The sequence below is a fragment of the Podarcis raffonei genome, chromosome 15, assembly GCF_027172205.1.
Source record: "Podarcis raffonei isolate rPodRaf1 chromosome 15, rPodRaf1.pri, whole genome shotgun sequence".
Lineage (NCBI taxonomy): Eukaryota > Metazoa > Chordata > Lepidosauria > Squamata > Lacertidae > Podarcis > Podarcis raffonei.
In genome coordinates, this window is record NC_070616.1 from 9,240,527 (window position 1) to 9,259,906 (window position 19,380).

General features: G+C 46.6%; 1 protein-coding gene across 12 annotated transcripts in view; it reads left to right on the plus strand.

The window, feature by feature from the left end:
* The window catches only part of RAP1GAP2 (RAP1 GTPase activating protein 2), a 184,565-nt gene that overhangs the window by 128,514 nt on the left and 36,671 nt on the right, over window positions 1-19,380 (plus strand). For 10 of the 12 annotated variants that reach the window (XM_053367734.1, XM_053367735.1, XM_053367741.1 and 7 more), the window contains 3 exons: window positions 12,474-12,509; window positions 13,862-13,906; window positions 18,769-18,801. In XM_053367734.1, coding sequence (XP_053223709.1) covers window positions 12,474-12,509; window positions 13,862-13,906; window positions 18,769-18,801 — 114 coding nt within the window. Of the gene's footprint in view, window positions 1-1,498; window positions 1,646-10,708; window positions 10,865-12,473; window positions 12,510-13,861; window positions 13,907-18,768; window positions 18,802-19,380 lie in introns of those variants that run through there. The other 2 variants (XM_053367738.1, XM_053367740.1) reach the window with 2 other exon arrangements.

The window sequence follows — 19,380 nt, forward strand, 5'->3', positions numbered from 1 at the left end:
ATTGGCTTCTGTAATTCTGGGATGTCCTACCTAATTCAGAACTGATGGGTGCCATGTGATAAGACCACGAGGTCCACAGTGTCTAAAATCATCAAACCTTACCATTGCAATTTGATATGGGAGAAGTGCCATTAGGTAGCACATTAATTCGAAGAATCATAGCGTTGGAAGAGATATCCAAGAACGGCTTCCTGTTTACTCATCAGGTGTGGTCTGAAAGCATTGCAAGTCTGTGCTATAAAAAGGACGATTAATAAGGAAATGTTGCTAGGATGCCAGCTAATATATAGTGAAGTAATAATTAGTATTGGGGTTGTGGGTGGGTAATGTTCCCCTTGCCGATTTACTTGCAGGGGTTCCACACAGTTTTGTTTTTCTGTGGTCAATAAGATGATATCTGAACTTCTGAATAGCAGGGTGGAATGATTGGTCATGGATCTGCCATGGCTGCATTAGCTGAGATTACTGCATTGCAGAGGGTTGGACTAGATGACCCTCAGAGTTCCTTCCAGCTCTATGATTCTATGAAGTAAAGGGACTACAAACTCAACTTTTGAATAAATAAAATGATGATAGCTGAACATTTTAGGAGCATCACCCCGGAATGTCCTGGGGGGAGGGATCCACAATCCCAGAGCGCCCCTCCTTGGTGCATATGCCTTGTGTATGCACTCCCCAACTTTGTAGCCTGTGGAGAGGGCAGAGAAGATGGGGACATTTTCTCCCTGGTCCTTATTCTAGCTCAGGGGTTAGCAAACTTTTTCAGCAGGGGGCCAGTCCACTCTCCCTCAGACCTTGTGGGGGGCCGGACTATATTTTGAAAATAAAAATAAAAATGAACGAATTCCTATGCCCCACAAATAACCCAGAGATGCATTTTAAATAAAAAGACACATTCTACTCATGTAAAAACACCAGGCAGGCCCCACAAATAAACCGGAGATGCATTTTAATTAAAAGGACACATTCTACTCGTGTAAAAACACACTGATTCCCGGACCATCACTGGGCCGGATTGAGAAGGCGATTGGGCCGGATCCTGCCCCTGGGCCTTGGTTTGCCTACCCCTTTTCTAGCTGGTCTGCCTTTGCTAGTCTGAGCACAGCAAGACTCTGCACAAGTCCGATTGCTGAAGCAGAGGTAACCTTTTGCTCTTTTTGTGGCTTGCATTTAATAGCGACTGCTTTCCCTCTCCCCCCTCCACACACATTGTTCTACCCGATATCAAATACACTAGCACATTTGCCTTCCACATTTAGAGGATTGTTACGTCACAGGGCGCCTTTGATCCTGTTCCAAATTGTGAGGCAGGAGGGAGGAAAAGAAACACAACCCCCCCCTCTCTGCTTTGAAATATTAAAATGTGCTTCCTGCACAACCTGTTTTGGGTGCTTTCGCCTTGTGACTTGGCACGCCCATTTAACCTGTCAAGCAGCCAGCGCACAATGTCTCACTTAGAGAAATATTAACAAAGGGATGTTTGGAGGGGGGGGGGGGATAAAGCACAGCCTATATGGATGTTCAGGCTGGTGTATGGCTTCAGGAGAGCTCTCCAGAAGGACGCACGGTGGTTTCGGATCTATGCGACGCTAGCGTGGATTGGTGGAGCATTGGAAACATGATGGACCTCCTTAGCAGTTTTTTGGTGAGTGTTGTGCCGCAGGTGTCGGGCAATCAGCTCGCACAGTGAGCTTGCTTGACCCTCTGCTAAATAACTTCGATCCTGGCAAAAGCACCAGGTCAAAACTAGCCGCCTTAGGGGAATGGCCGTAGCTCAATGATAGAGTGTCTGCCCTGCAAGCAGAAGTTCGCAGGTTTGATCCCCACTGGCATCTCCTGGTGGGGTTTGGAGAAACTCCTGCCGGAAATCCTGGAGAGCTGCTGCCAGTCAGCGTAGACAATACTGAGCTAGATGGACCACTGGTCTGACTGAGTATAAGCCTGGATAGTTGGTTAGAGCATGGGGCTGATAACCTGCCAAGGTCGCAGGTTCAATTCCCATATGGGACAGCTGCTTATTCCTGCTTTGCAGGCGGATGGACTTGACAATCCTCAAGGTCACTTCCAACTCTACAATTCTAGGATTCTATATAACCCAGACTCCAATTCTTGATTAGGGATGTGGGGGGGGGGAGAAATTTAGTTCAGTTTGCATTGCAGGTGAACCTACAAAACTGCACTCTTAGAAGCAATACACAAGCCCCAAAACATATTGTACAAAATTTGTACTGCTGCTCATTCTGCAATGCACTTTGCTGGCTGAGTAACATGTACAGAAGACGCGTGTGCCATGGCAAAGTGTGCATTAAAATTAAATTGTGTAAATTGCATACAAAATACATTGTGAAAATGCGTACATTAGGCAAAACTGCATACAAAATTAAAACCGTGTTTATGGAAGACAATCTTACTCAGCTACAAGTGATCACTAAAGAGAGAGAGAGAGAGAGAGATTAGACACGTAGTATGTTGACATGTGTTTGGATCTGGTTTTTAGGTTATTGTTGATTTCAATCACTTTTTAATGTTTTAATCTGTTGTTTTCCCCAATGATTTTATCGCTTTATTGCTTTAATGTTTCGTTACAAATAAGAGGTGTATAATAAGTAAATAAAATATATTAGAAGTTCTCTCCCGAATGCCGATGAATTTTTATGACAACTTCTTCTTTTTAAATAACCAGCTGATGTGGAAATTGGGAGAACTGAAGTTAATAGCAGGAAAAAGGAATATTCAGAATCGAGAGATTCTTGAAAATTCTGAATGTTTTACCAGAGGCAGGTGGAGTTTATAGTGTGGATTGCAAAGTCTTGCCATGCCTCCCTCCCTCTAGAGTTAATCTCCACTTATATTATCCCTTTTGAGCTGTGAACTGTCTGGCTCTTATCTCCTGGAGTGCAATATGCGTGGAAAATACCCTTGTACCCAAGAACTGTTAGGAGAACCATGTATGCTGAGTCTAAAACATAGATAGTGTTATGGTTTGGATGGAAGGTTAGAGGGACCGATTGACATTTTCAGGAAGACATGCTAAGCCTTGCCTACTCTCCAAAGCTTTCCCTCCCTGTCTTCTGAGAGCCTTCAGAGTTCCCAAGAACCCAACTGATACCTTTCAATGCGACGAATACGGCATGTCGTCAAGATCTAACATTTATTCTGGGTTGAAATTCCAGTAATTAGAGAGTTTCTGCATGAGAATTGCCGGCGTAATGTTTTGCAGCTTGAAAAACCACCTCTGGTGTCATGGGAAGGGTGCATTGTTGTAGTTGTTTAGTCGTGTCCGACTCTTCGTGACCCCATGGACCAGAGTATGCCAGGCACTCCTGTCTTCCACTGCCTCCCGCAGTTTGGTTAAACTCATGCTGGTAGCTTCGAGAACACTGTCCAACCATCTCGTCCTCTGCTGTCCCCTTCTCCTTGTGCCCTCCATCTTTCTTAACATCAGGGTCTTTTCCAGGGAGTCTTCTCTTCTCATTAGATGGCCAAAGAATTGGAGCCTCAGCTTCAGGATCTGTCTTTCCAGTGAGCACTCAGGGCTGATTTCCTTAAGAATAGATAGGTTTGATCTTCTTAAGGGTGCATTAGAGAGCGACATTTCTAGCAAGGCATCCTAGTTGAGGAGGAACCATAGCTCAGTGGTGGAACAACCCAAAGATACTTTGCCTGCTAGAGATGCACACTCTTGCCCTTGCCATCAGCTGGAGAGTTGCGCCCTCTGCTTCTCAGGAGGAATGTCATGGCAAGGGGAAAACCAGCATAGCCACTTCCATTGGCCAGTGAAAGAGCAGCTTTAGGGGGTGGGTTTCCCCTGTCCCATTGTCAGAGACTCATCTCCAGCTGCTGACTGGGCTGGGACTGCAGGACCAAAAGGCAGCAAGCTCTGCCCCCATCCATCAGCTGGAGATCTAAGGGCATTTGGGCCATGCATGCAAATGGGTGAGTGAGTGTTGGGCGTTTTCTTGTATAGCCTGCCAGCAGAAGCTGGCACGTTAGGGCAGATGGGGTGCTGTCCCGCCAACAGCAGCCTTATTTCCTCCAAGCCCATCTGCTGCCTTTTAACCAGTCCAGAAGGCCATCCTTGGCTGTCACTTCCTTCTTTCTCTTTAGTCTCAGTCTTGCCCTTGCAGAACTCAGCAGGGAGGAAGGGGATAGGGACGAAACTAGAATCAGCTGGCTCTGCCTGTCATAGCCTTGGGCTCCACTTTCTGTTGACCTCCTTGACTTCTGCTCTACCAGTCCCAGTGGGCACCAGACATCACTGCTCTGGCCCTGTCTACATACCCTCCAACATTTCTCCAGTGAGAATAGGGACGTCTGATATAATAATAATAATAATAATAATAATAATAATAATAATAATAATAATTCCCCACCCATCTAACTGGGTTGTCCCAGACACTCTGGGTGGCTCCCAACATATATAAAAACATAATAAAACATTAGACATTTGAAAAAACTTCCCTCTACAGGGCTGCCTTCATATGTCTTCTAAAGGTTGTGTGGTTAGTTATCTCCTTGGCTCAGGGATAGGATAGCTTCATACCCTCCAACATTTCTCAGATGAAAATAGGGCTGCCCTAAGGAAAAGTGGGACAACTCATCAGAAACTGGATTGGCTTCTGTAAATTCAGGACTGTCCCTGGAAAGTAGGGACACTTGGAGGGTCTGTGTCTATCAACAAAGCTCTAAGGGTTGCTGGATTGTGTGTGTGTGTTGGTGTTTGTGTGAGAGACAGAGACAGAGACAGACAGAGACAGAGACAGAAAGAGGCAGACAGAGAATGTTGAGGTTTCTATTGTAGTATTGCCTGCTGCCTATAAATTGACTTGAGAATCCTTTGATTGGAAGGTAAAGGGCCCCCTGACCATTAGGTCCAGTCGTGGCCGACTCTGGGTTTGAGGTGCTCATCTCGCTTTATTGGCCAAGGGAGCTGGCGTACAGCTTCCGGGTCATGTGGCCAGCATGACTAAGCCGCTTCTGGCGAACCAGAGCTGCGCACGGAAACGCCGTTTACCTTCTTGCCGGAGCGGTACCTATTTATCTACTTGCACTTCGACATGCTTTCGAACTGCTAGGTTGGCAGGAGCAGGGACTGAGAAATGGGAGCTCACCCCATTGCGGGGATTCGAACTGCCGACCTTCTGATTGGCAAGTTCTAGGCTCTGTGGTTTAACCCACAGTGCCACCCGCGTCCCCGATTGGAAGGTACAACTCTTAAAAATAAACGAGAAGGTCCCAGGTTCAATTTCTGACATCTCCAGTTAAAAGGAGCAGGCAGCAGGTGGAAAGCCTTCTGCCTTAAGGTGTTGGAGAATCACTGCCGATCAGAATAGACAAGATGGCCCTAACTCTGGCCTGATGTAACACACAGTTTGCTGCATTCACAAAACAGCTGGCAGACCCCATTCATAACCCTGCAGAGGCATGTAATGAGATGCTATTGCAGTACAACGAAAAGTCGGAACTCTTGTCAGACTAGAAAGGCAGAGCTGACAGCTCCTCTGAGTCTGAGTGGCAGGCATGTCAGCTTAATTACACCGCTTTTCTCCCTCCCACCCTCCTGGCATTGTTCTCACCCATGTCATCTTCAGTGAGATTTCTTAGATCAAGAAGGTTGACTCTGGAGGCAACACGGTGTGCAAGGGCTGAGCTTGCTGGAGCAGCTTGCAAGGACCGCTGAGCCAATGTTCCCCATCGTGTTCCTCTAAGCAGAAGTGAGTGAATGGTTGGATGGATATGTGAGTGGGGGAGAGGGAGAGAAGGGACATGGGAAACAACCTCTCCTGGTATGTCCCATGGAGTACCTTACGGTCTTCAAAACATCTTGGAGATCCCGGGCCACAGGGAGGTTAGGCTGGCCTCAACCAGAGCCAGGGCTTTTTCAGCCGTGGCCCCGATCTGGTGGAACACTCTGTCACAAGAGACTAGGGCCCTGCGGGACTTGACATCTTTCCTCAGGACCTGCAAGATGGAGCTGTTCCACCAGACCTTTGGTGGACCCCCTCTCTCCTTCTGTAATCCTCATAGAACTCTAGCCCAATGGTTGCCATTAATTTGATTCTGAATTGAATTTAGAATGTATTTTAATTAATTGACTGTGTGATTTTATGTACGCTGTGCTATTTTTACTTGTTGTTAGCCGCTCTGAACCCGGCTTTGGCCGGGAAGGGCGGGATACAAATAAAATTATTATTATTATTATTATTATTATTATTATTATTATTATTATTATTATTGCAGGTTCAATCCCCGTATGGGACGGCTGCATATTCCTGTATTGAAGGGTTGGACTAGATGATCCTCAGGGTCCCTTCCAACTCTAAGCTTCTATGGTTTCTACAGTACTGTTGCACTTGGCTCCCTGAGACTGGCAAGCATGGAAATGGAGGGTGGCACTTATGCTAGATTCAGCTTCCCCAGCTTTCGTTGTCTGCCTAGTTTGTTGTTTGTATTAATCAGAGAGACCAGTCCGGCCTGTTAGGGGCAGAGATTGCTTATCAGGGACGGGATTTCTGGCCTCAAGCAGGGCTCAAGGGATGTACGGTAACTCGGAAGGCACCGGCCGTGCCACACGTGCTCTGGCAAGCTGCCGTATCTTTCTGGCTGCGAAATGGTGGTAACGCCACCAGCTGCTCCATGCTGATAAGTCCTAACAGGCATGCTTTTGTCTCAGCTGAACCTTAGGAACATAGGAAGCCACCTTATAATGAGTCAGACCCATTGGTCCATTTAGCTCAGTGTTTTCTACACGGACTGGCAGCAGCTCTCCAGGGTTTCAGGCAGGGAATGTCTCCTGGCCCTCCCTGGAGATTTCTGCATGCAGATGCCCTACCGCTGAACTTCAGAAGCAGGAATCTCACATCTTAGGTTTGCAGCAGAGTACCGTGTGTGCATCCCATGGAGCGAATGCAGGCTCCTTGGCTTCAGTGAAAGCAACGGAGGCTTTGCGTTGGCTTCGCCGAAGCCTGGAGGGGTGTGCACCGACCCCTCTTGCTCTCCAGGCTTCAGGGATAGCCACCTGAAGCCTTCAGAGTGCAGCACGAGTTCCCACTGTGTCCCGGAGGCTTCAGGTTCCTTTCGCTGAAGCCAGGAGAGTCTTGCTCTCCCCGCTTCAGCAAAAGGAACCCGAAGCCTTCGGAGCACAGCGGAAAGTCCCACTGCGCTCCGGAGGCTTCGGATTGCCTTCACTGAAGGCGACTGAACGCACCTTGAACACACCTTGTTTTAGAGGGGGAGAACAAGAAAAAAAATTCTCCCCCTCTCTGCGCAGCTCCCCTTCAGCGAAGTGGCAGGAGAAATGGAAGGGGCTCCGTTTCTCCTGCCGCTTCGCTGAAGGGGCACTGAGCAGAGAGGGGGAGATTTTTTTTTCTTGTTCTCCCCCTCTAAAACAAGGTGTGTCCTATGGTCGGGTGCGTCCTATAGAGCGAAAAATACGGTAATTTCAGGGATGTTGGCACAGCCTGCCAAGCTCATGTGTGGAAGTGGATATTGGAGTCTTAGCACTGTAGAATTGGAAAGGGACCACAAGGATCATCTAGTCCAACCCCCTACAGTGCAGGAAACTTTTGCCCAATGTGAGGATTTGAACCCACAACCCTGAGATTAAGTTGCATGCTCTACTGACTAAGCTATCCCACAACTTAGTCTTCTTTGTTTCCCATTCATTCCACACTTCTGAGGAATCAGTCCTCCACCATGACAGCACCTCTGGAACTCCTTGCCTATTGATATTATGCAGGCACCTCTGCTGTACAATTTCATAATCCTTCTAAGAACCGCCCCCCCCATTTAAGCAGCCCACCCATACATGCAAATCTGACATGTATTTTGAGATGCAATTCAATTTTATAATGTATATTTTAAAACGGCTGACTTGATTTTGAAATCCGACAATATTGTGTGATTTTTAACGTTTGTTGTTGTTTCCTGTCCTTCGCCAGGAGGTCTTGGGGTGGGTTACAATGATTTAAGGGTCAGAATGAAACAATGAAAACAAATTACTGTCACCAGAATACTGTGGTACCTCGGGTTACATACGCTTCAGGTTACATACACTTCAGGTTACAGACTCCGCTAACCCAGAAATAGTACCTCGGGTTAAGAACTTTGCTTCTGGATGAGAACAGAAATCGTGCAGTGGCGGTGCAGCGGCAGCAGGAGGCCCCATTAGCTAAAGTGGTGCTCCAGGTTAAGAACAGTTTCAGGTTAAGAACCGACCTCCAGAACGAATTAAGTTCTTAACCCGAGGTACTACTGTAGTGATAAAATACGAAGAGCAAGAAATCTTGATGCAATCGCACATGAGACTACATCAAGATTGCTTTATTACAATGTTTAATATCAAGGTTGCTTTATTGCAGTGTTTAACATCACGATTACTTTATTGCAGTGTGGTTTATCAGGGTCCATGCAAGCATCAGCACTGAAGACGGGAAAACATGCAAAAGGCACTGACATTTTAGGAAGGACCCTGACAAACCAGACCATGAATTAGTCTTTTAAAGCCTTCCAAGCTGGTGGCCATCACTGCCTGCTGTGGCGGTGAGTTCCATAGTTGAATTATGTGCTGCGTGAAGAAGTACTTTCCATTATCTGGCTTAAAGGAGTAAAGGAACTTAGATCTCTCTTGTGAGCAAACAAAGGTTTGATCAAAAGATGCCAGGAGGGCGGAGATGAGGAAAGACAAGACAGACTTTTCTTTGGTACTCTGTACCATCTTTGGAAAGAAAAGCCGTGTTTGTTTATTAGGAGTGTCCCAATATTTGACAAGGACTCCCAGAGCAGCTGGATAGGCTCTTTATTTTGTTTTTTTAAAGGAGGGCAGCTTCCTGAGAAAATAAACCTGCAATTGAATTACCGGGCTGTTACTAGACGAAGGAGATGACCTTGCAAATGACTGGAAAATTCAAAAAGCTATACAATAATCGAGTTTGGTTGGGCGAGCTCTGCTGGAACCTTGCCACTAATTAACTTAATGGTCTGCATCTGCCTTTGCTCTGGCTTTTATTTTCCAGCCTGATTGTCACTTTGCTTTACGTTATCGGGCACAATTTTGGGGGGCTACCACTCCCCTCTTTCGCTTCCTGAGCTTGCCGTTCCTTTGCCGGTGCAGAATTCTTAGTGCTAAGGTGAGCTTCATCCCCATCTCTGTGCAACCTTGTGGAATTGTAGAGTTGGAAGGGGCCATTGGGGGCGGGGTCATCTTATCCAACCCCCTGCAATTCAGGAATCTTTTGAGCAACATGGGGCTTGACCCTACAACCCTGAGATTAAGAGTCTCATGCTCTACCAGTTGAGCTACCCCAGGACATTGAGCCCAAGCTGCTGCTGAACAAGAAAGGAGTCTTCCTTCCACCAGGCCAGCACTGTCTATTTCAGATGCTGTTGGACTCCAGCTCTCTTCAGCCCTACTCAGCAGAGCAGTGGTCAAGGATGATGAGTGTTGAGGTTCAGCAACAGAGTTTCCACCACTGGCAGCAGTTCTCCAAAGCCTCAAGCAGAGGTGCACTCCAATCCCATCACCTAGTTGAAGATGCCAGTGTTGAATCTGAAGCCTTGGGAAGCTGGCGTCTATCAGGTCATCTAGCCTAATATCCCCTACTCTGACAGTGGCTCTCCAGGATTTCAGGTTAGGGAAGGCTGGTGGTGAAGCTCTGGAGCAAGTCAGCAGTAAATCACACCATGCATGTTGGAGTTAACTCTTTATTAGCCAGAACAGACTAGTGTTAGGCCCAGTGAGCACAGGAACTCATCCCTAGTAGGTCTTGACCAATGGATCAGTTGCCAAGAATTATGGTCCCTGCCTCCCCGCAGCTGTCCATGTGTCCTCTAGGGTTCCCCCCCCAAGCAATCAGGCACCTGCATGCCTGTCTTTGTTCTTCCTGCTTCCTGCTTCCTGCTTCTTCTGGTTCTGGGAGACCAGGGAGGAGGGGAGCTAGGGTTAGGGTTAGGGTTAGTTGCTCACTAAGTCCCATTACCCCTTCAGCTTCCAACATCTCATCTTCCCAGTCTTCTCCCTCTTACCATTCATCGTCCTCCCACCACCACTTCCCGGGCTCCGAGCTTTCTTCCCTTGGTGGTTCCTCTGCTGGTTCTTACCACAATCCATCTGCATTGAACCGGTCCATGACTTCTGGCCTGTGGGCTTTATTCAGCCCACAAGTCCTCTTCATTTGACTTGTGAGAGCATGTTTTGCCAAGGCACACCTACTTGCCCTATGTGATTTCAGCTGTGGTGCAGACAAAACAACCCAACAGGGTCAAAGGGGGCTTTGCAGTTACCACCAGTCAACTGATCAGCGCTACCTGCAAAGATCCACTGCAAAAGCTACCTGCCTGGCTCCGTTGCAAGCCCCGACAAACAGCTGGTTGTCGGGGCTTGCAAAGCCCAGGCAATTCAAAGCGCCATGTCAGCTGCTGTCACGGTGATGTCAGGTAACTGGCAGCTGGGTAGCCCCGCCCACCTATCAAACCTGGCTTGTGCGGGGACGTGGGTGGAAGGTAATGACCTGGCCCACCAGGTGGATCCACCTCCCCACTTCTGTCCTACACAGAAGAGCAGAGCAATGGGAGGAACGGAAAGAAGAGGAGCATTGTTTCATCACAGAGGAGGGGAGTTCTGGGTGGGGAGGAGCCAATGGCGGCTTGAGTTAGGTAGGCTGACATGCGGGGTGTTGCAGTCTCATTCCTCGCTTGGCAGCAGGTGGATGGAGTTAGCTATGGATCAAGGCCTTTCCAGGAACGGAGGGGCTTCATGGCAGTTGTCTACAACCAAGCCTACCTAAGTTCTAAGACCTGCCTCTTCCCACTCTCTTGTTTTTTGTACAGGAGGCTGACCGGGTGCTTCCTCAGTTTTTCCAGGAGGGTGAGGCACAGGCTCTTACCATAGACTGGGGAGGATGTCGACTGCAATGGATGTTCCCTCCCGGCTCCTCCTCTAAGGACTGGGCCCTGCCTCCATTGCCCCAGCCCTACTGCAACCCTGGACATTACATTGCAATTAAATGAATGCCCCAGACCTAGGGTTATTCCACAGCTGAGTGTGTTGGGGGGGAGATGGTAACTGCTTCCCAAAATGCCAGGGAATATTTTGGTATAATGCTTCAAAGCGATATAATCCTACAAAGAAACAAAGGAGCTGACATTTTCTGAGAAAAAAGGTCTTCTAAGAACATTTGGCTTAGCTATAACTATAATTGTATATAACCCTTCTGACTGTTTTTTCACGGCGCCTTTTATTATATTTCATTGGGTTGTGTTTTTTTAAACTTCAGTTCCTTTTAAATTGTTTTATTGCTGTCTTTTATTGCTGGCTACTTCCTTCTATATACAGCTTTTTTTAAAAAAATGCATTTTACTGTTTTGAAAACTGCCTGGACCTCTAATGAAGAAAATCGGGTGTCAATATGTTGTATCAATAAGGGTTTCCTCGCCATCCAGTGTTTTGAGCTCATCTTGGGTTGACAGAAACAAAAAAGGGGTTTTCAAACGGGGCAAGTTCTCACAGAGTCATCAAGATATAAGCTGGGTTGAACCAGCAGAATGAAGTGGGGACTTCTGGGTATATAGTAGTGGCTGACATTTTACACTAGAACATCATAAGAACATGAGAAGAGCTCTCCTGGATGAGGCCATCAGCCACCTAGTCATAGAATCAAAGGGTTTGACGGTACTCCAAGGGTCATCTAGTCCAACCCCTTGCAATGCAGGAATCCAGTGCTCTGTTCTCACAGTGGCTAACCAGATGCACCAATGGGAACCCTGCAAGAAGGACACAAGTTCAGCTGCATTCTCTCCAGCTGCAGTTCTCAGCAGATGGTGTTCAGAAGCGTTGCCCCCTCCAGAGGATTTCGGTTTGCAATCAATGAACGATGGAGAATCGATATAAAAGCCTGGACTTTTCTGTGCATGTCTATTTACTTGTTGGGCCCCCCACAAACACGTTTTCTGGGCATCATGTGTTGCAGTTAAAAGCCTAAGAATAATGTCTGTAAAAATCCAGCATGAATCTTAGAACCTGGTGTAAAGCCCAAATACAAAAAAGTAAATGCACAGTAAGATGCAAAAGAAAACTCAGGAGCTAAACACTACCACCAAATACAGTAACTAAAACCACTGGCCAGAGGGATTTAAGCAAGAAGGCTTAAGTCTTAGGCTGGTGTCAGGCGAGCTTCCCTGGCAGAGTATTCAATAGCTAGGGGGCCACCACAGAAGTAGCCCCTGTCCCTCACAGCACTCTGAGCTTCAGACTGAGGAAACTCAGAGATCTGCCTCTGTGGATGACCTTAAGTTTCAGATAATTCCAGGAGGAGGAGATCTTCCTTCTGGCATCAAGGTCCCAAGCCATTTAGGGCTTCATTAGTCAAAACTCTCCAAATTAGAAGCAATGAGTGCAATAAATGATCTGATTGCAGTTGTCATAAGGTGTTGACTTTCAGCTTCACTTCTTTCTTTCTTTTCTTTGTCTCCCCCAGTCTGCAGAGTTCTTTGAAATGCTGGAAAAAATGCAGGTATGTGGCATGTCAGTTCTGCCCGGAACTTGTTCCTCTTTGCAACTGTGCATGTGTGTTTTCAACATAATTGTGGCAGGCTACTTGGGAGCAGGGTGTGGGTGCAAAAGGCTTTCAAAGATGTTTGCGATCTTTGGTGACTGGGAACGATGTCTCACGTTTCTGAAAACATGTGTGCAGTGGCTGATCTGATAGAGATGAAGTGGCAGAGGATTGCATCCTGTCTTTCTTCAGCTTGCAAATAAATGCCTTGCCAATAAATCAGGCTGCAAGAAATGGAAGCAGCGACCCAGCCGAATCACCAACTGGGAGTTATGCTACCCCAGGGGCTCTCAACCTTTATAGGCCTATGGGCATATTTTGATTTTTGAATGAGGGCTGTGGGCACTCTACCCCCTAGAGCAGTGGTTCTCAGCCTGTGGGTCCCCAGATGTTGTTGGACTACAACTCCCATCATCCCTGAGCTCTGGCCTTGCTAGCTAGGGGTGATGGGAGTTGTAGTCCAACAACATCTGGGGACCCACAGGTTGAGAAAGGCTGCCCTAGAGCCTTTTCTCTCTCCTGCCCCCAGATCTGCACACACCCCCAGCAGAGAGAGAGAGAGAGAGAGAGAGAGAGAGAGAGAGAGAGAGAGGGAGGGAGGGAGGGAGGGAGAAAGTGCATGCACATAGACTCCACTTTTCCAAGACATGGTCTCCAAAAGTGCTCCTGGGGAGGAAGACTAGTGAAATGATGGTCATCCTTGCTAACTTGAAGTAGATATATGGCTGTCCTCAGTGATCAGCGGAGACAGCCATAATTTTGAACGAAAGCTGCATCACAGCATCCCATTGTTCCCACGGAGCCATTTGCAATGAGGATGCAGCTGCTGTTTGTTGCAGCTCTGCCACTGCCCCACATCCCAATATTGAAAGTGGGGAATGGAGCTGAGAAATGTCTGTGGGCCCTATGACAGTGGTGGCTGGTGCCCACTGGCGACTGGTGGGGCAGACGGCAGGGAGCCCACCAGCAGGTGGGACCAGAGCTAATGGCAGGCAGATCCAACTCATTCTAGAGTTATCTCCATCTTCCTCCTCTCTTCTGAGTTATCCCAGGGCAAAGCTGAGACTAAGATGGAGGAAGTTGACAGGCAAGGCCACCACCTTCTGGGCTGATTGTAAGTAAGAAGACAGGCAGGTGGGGCTGGCTGAGGGGAGACTGAGCTTGGTGGGCCAGTGTCCCATTTGACCAAATAAACTAGACTAGTAAGAAGTTCTGTGTTGCAAATTTTAACCAGGAACATGCACCCAAGACCTCTGGCATGTATCCCAAAGTAACTAAACAAACTGCATGTCATGTTTTTCTACAAACAGGGGCCAAAATTAGAGGAACAGAGAAGTGGAAGCCAGAAAAATAAGGTCAGTTTCAGGACAAGGTCCAAACGTGGGTCTCTTTTTCAATGTCTAGGAACAGAATATATCTTTGCTTGGACAAGGTGGTTCATAATGTAATGCGCTTCTGAGTTCTCCTCAGTTTCTCCACAGGCTGAAATCCAACAGGCAGATCCTAGCCCAGGGGTCAGCAGACTTTGTCAGCAGGGGGCCGGTCCACTGTCCCTCAGACCTTGTGTGGAGCTGGACTATATTTTTCGGGGGGAAATGAACGAATTCCTATGCCCCACAAATAACCAGGAGATGCATTTTAAATAAAAGGACACATTCTACTCATGTAAAAACATGCTGATTCCCGGATTCGCGGGCTAGATTTAGAAGGCGATTGGGCTGGATCCAGCCCCCAAGCCTTAGTTTTCCTACCCATGTCCTAGCCCCACTGTGGGCCACTTCAATGGGTAGGTGGTGCTGCCTGCATATTGATCACCTGACATCACCATGACATCAGGTGTCTCATTTTTCCTTTGTAGCGTGACTTGGGGTCAAGCTGTGCTGTAAAGGTGGATCCAAGCTGATCCAAGCAGGATTTGAACACACGGCGCTTTGGTGTGCTGTCTTCCTTGGTGAACTGACTAGTGCTGCGTTTTGGTGAGGATCAATGGTGCTATGGAGTTCCTGATTGGGGATTTCATAGCACAGTCAATTCCAACCATCTCCCCAGTCAATCAGCTGATCAGCAGTGACAGCAAGCCTCCCTGGTCAAGGAACAATCAGGAGCTCACTTTAAGGCTCGCTGGCAGCCTTGCCCCTAGCTGCCCAAATATGGCATCCAAAGTGTGGCAGGTGGGCGTGCTTCTGGGGAAACAGCACCAGGGGCCAAAATTGTATCTGTGCTGGGTCTGATTAGACCCATGGACCAGAGGTTTCTCACCCCTGCTATTCACACCTAGGAAGAAGCCTCATGTTTATTCATTGAGACTTATTTCTGAGCAGTAGACACAAACAGTTTTCCTTGGGTTGAGTAAACACTGGAGACCAAATTCATTTTATAACGTTGTATAATTTATAATAGCAATCACACTGGATTTTAAAAGAAATCTATATTGATTCAAATATAAATTTGATAACATTCAGTTACATAAACTTTAATATAAGCAATAGCTCTTATTTTGCTTTTTTGCGTCTATATAGTTTATTTACAAATAGGAAACAGAAAAACCAACTGCACACTCGCTTTCCAAAAGCAAAAACTCCCACAGCATTCAAGGGGTCTGACTGGTCCATGTAATCCCAGCTAGAAACTCTCAGCTCCCTAAGAACTTAAGAGACCTGTTGGATCAGAACAAGTGTTCATGTGAATGGTGCCAGGGGGCTGAAACTGGGGGTTGTGGTGGCAGGGACTTGCTTGCCTTTACTCCCAGCTTTCAGGCTGAATGACTTAATTGGCCTGATCTTTTTGATGTGCAGCAGCACCAACCATGTAACTGTTGAGAGAGAGTATTGGGCTCATTGCCCCAACCAGACCAGGTGACCCAAGGAACCAATTAGGGGCTGGCTGGCTCTATGGCACACGTACCATGCACAGGGTGTGAGTGGTCCTCCTTACTGGGCATATAAGGGATCTTCACTGGCTGCCTGTTACACACTGAGCCAGTTTTAAGGTCCTGCTACTTACATATAAAACCCTAAACCACTCTGGGCCAAATCACCTGAAAAGCTAACTTCCCCTCCACTGTCCACTAAGCACATTAAGATCAGCAAGCGGAACGAAGCTAGTTTTGCCATGGCTTGATGTGCATTGATTTGAGATGACGCAGCTTTGTTCCCTTGTGGTACCAGTAGTGCAGAAAGTCCTTCCGGCTTAAATACGAGCATCCCCAATCAGTATCGGCATCCCGCCAACTCTTTTTTTTTTAAAAGATATTTATTAAAGTTTTCAATTTTTATACAATCAAAAAGAAAAAAGCAAAAAAGTTTAAAAACACATACAATTCACAATACTTAATTTTCAATGACAATGATATTTCCCTGACCTCCTCATACCTCCCCTTCTTGTATTCCAATTCAAATTATTTGTTCAGCAAATCCTTATCTCAAAGCATTACAGCTAAAAACCCCTTGATTTCTATCCGACATCATTCAACATTCATTAATTTTACAATATTTCTGTAGATAGTCCTTGAATTTCTTCCAGTCTTCTTCCGCCGACTCTTCTCCCTGGTCACGGATTCTGCCAGTCATTTCTGCCAATCCCATACAGTCAATCATCTTCATCTGCCATTCTTCCAGAGTGGGTAAATCTTGCGTCTTCCAGTACTTTGCAATAAGTATTCTTGCTGCTGTTGTAGCATACATAAAGAAAGTTCTATCCTTTTTTGACACCAACTGGCCGACCATGCCCAAGAGAAAGGCCTCTGGTTTCTTCAAGAAGGTATATTTAAATACCTTTTTCAATTCATTATAGATCATTTCCCAGAAAGCCTTAATCTTAGGGCACGTCCACCAGAGGTGAAAGAATGTACCTTCATTTTCTTTGCATTTCCAACATTTATTGTCGGGCAAATGGTAAATTTTTGCAAGCTTGACTGGGGTCATGTACCACCTATATATCGGCATCCCGCCAACTCTTGAAGATGCCCCTGTTTAGGGTGAGCATCTTGATCCAACTTTTAATTGCTGTTTTAACTGCCTTGTTAGTTGGTTTTATTTTGTTTATTTAAAAAAATGGGATTGTTTTATTGAACATTTAAATATGTGTGGTTTTAATGATTTGATTCAATTGTTTTATGGTGCATTTTATTAATGAATGGATTTTATAAGTGGTGTCAGGCTTGTAACCATTCTGGCATGTAAGGAGTATAAAGGTAAAGGTAAAGGGACCCCTGACCATTAGGTCCAGTCGTGGCCGACTCTGGGGTTGGGGCGCTCATCTCACTTTATTGGCCGAGGGAGCCGGTGTACAGCTTCCGGGTCATGTGGCCAGCATGACTAAGCCACTTCTGGCGAACCAGAGCAGCACACAGAAACGCCGTTTACCTTCCCGCCAGAGCAGTACCTATTGATCTACTTGCACTTTGACATGCTTTCGAACTGCTAGGTTGGCAGGAGCTGGGACCGAACAACAGGAACTCACCCCGTTGTGGGGATTAGAACCACTGACCTTCTGATCAGCAAGTCCTAGGCTCTGTGGTTTAAACCACAGGAGTATGTACGTAAACAAATGACAGGCTAACTGCTGTTCCAGGCTTGGTTTCTCAGTCTGAGCAACGCCTGAATATCTTGTTCCTTCTGCATTTGACAGAGTCCAACTGCAAGCTTACAGCAAAATATGTCTCTGCCCGTATGTCTATGTTCATATCAGTAGCCAAAGTGTGTCACCTGTGTGTGAGAGAGACTTATTGCCGTCAAGGAGCACCGGTGATCTTTTGTAAGGAACTCAGCCATCCATTAGTTTTTTCCTCAGTAATCCAGATGCTCAAAGTCAGAACAAAAGTGATGGCGCAGGCAGAAGGATTTGAGTATTATTGAAAACCGAGGCTCTGATTAAAAATGCAGGGATCAACCCTATGGGGAGGGAGAGCCTTTAATCCTGTTTTTCACCCGCCCTCTTCCTGTGCTGAGCCTGTAAGAAATATGATGCTGGAGAGCTCACGCTGATAAACAACATGGATTCAATAGTTCTTGCTCACATTCAGCCGCCAGGAAGATTTTCGAAGAAAAGGACCCTGGATGAATTTATGACCAGTCCTTCAAAATACATACACCCCACAAACACCTTTAAGAATGTAAGAAGAGCCTGCTGGATTTGGCCAGTGGCCCATCTAGTCCAGCATCTATTTCTCACAGCAGCCAACCAGAAGCCTATTATGGGAAGCTGGCAAGCAAAACATGAGAGCGTTAGTTCTCTACAGCTTGTGATCCCCAGCAACTGATATTCAGAAGCCTTTGACCATGGAGATAGGACACAACCGTCACCAACTTATTGTCCTATGCATTTGAGTAATCCTCTTATAAAAGCCACCCAAGTTGGTGGCCATCACTGCCTCCTGTGGGAGCAAATTCCATACTTTATGCTTTGCGTGAATTGTTGTTTTTGTTCAGTCGTTTGGTTGTGTCCGACTCTTCATGACCCCATGGACCAGAGCACGCCAGGCACTCCTGTCTTCCACTGCCTCTCGCAGTTTGGTCAAACTCATGCTGGTAGCTTCAAAAACACTGTCCAACCATCTCGTCCTCTGTCGTCCCCTTCTCCTTGCACCCTCCATCTTGCCCAACATCAGGGTCTTTTCCAGGGAGTCTTCTCTTCTCTTGAGGTGGCCAAAGTATTGGAGCCTTAGCTTCATGATCTGTCCTTCCAGTGAGCACTCAGGGCTGATTTCCTTAAGAATGGATGCGTTTGATCTTCTTGCAATCCATGGGACTCTCAAGAGTCTCCTCCAGCCCCATAATTCAAAAGCATCAATTCTTTGGCGATCAGCCTTCTTTATGGTCCAGCTCTCACTTCCATACATCACTACTGGGAAAACCACAGCTTTAACAATACGGACCTTTGTCGGCAAGGTGATGTCTCTGCTTTTTAAGATGCTGTCTAGGTTTGTCATTGCTTTTCTCCCAAGAAGCAGGCGTCTTTTAATTTCGTGACTGCTGTCACCATCTGCAGTGATCATGGAGCCCAAGAAATAAGGACTTTCTTTTCTCTGTCCTCCAACGTTCAGCTTCATCGGATGATCATGAAGTCTAGTGTTCTGAAAGAGGGAGAGGAAAAACTTGTCTCTGTCCAATTTCTTTGTGCTACTCATGAACCGTTGTTTATATCCCATGCCCAAATATTTCTCCCATTGCAAATTGTGTTAGAATTAATGCCAGCTTTTCCTTTGGGTGTTTTTCAGGAGGACTACATCCCATATCCCAGCATTGATGAAGTGAGTATCGCCAGACCTGTTAGTCCATGCATGTTTCTGTGCGAATGTACGTCTTGCACACGTACTCACTATAAAAGGCCAATCAGCTGTGATTCCTGAATTGCTGGGGTTTGGGCTAGTTCTGTGATTCTATGGGGTGGGGGTTCACAAGCACTGCCTTGGCTGACCATGCTTCATCAGGGAAATTCAGTGTGGGCCAATGCTAGTGCAATTGCTCTATAGAGAGTCAGCAATCCACACACCCCTGCAACTTGCTGAGTTAGGGACTTCCTCTGCATGCAAAGACAGGCAGATTGAGTGGATGAGACCAACATTAGGTCCAGTGACCACAAAGGTGGTTTCTGCATGTGCTGCAGAGGTACATCAGGGGCAGGTGGGGTTTGTCAACCTGGGATGGTATAAAAATAATAATATTATAATAATTTATTATTTATACCCTGCCCATCTGGCTGGGTTTTCCCAGCCACTCTGGGCGGCTCCCAATAGAATATTAAAAACATGATAAAATTAAAAACACGATAAAACATCAAACATTAACAGCTTCCCTAAACAGGACTGCCTTCAGATGTTTTCTAAAAG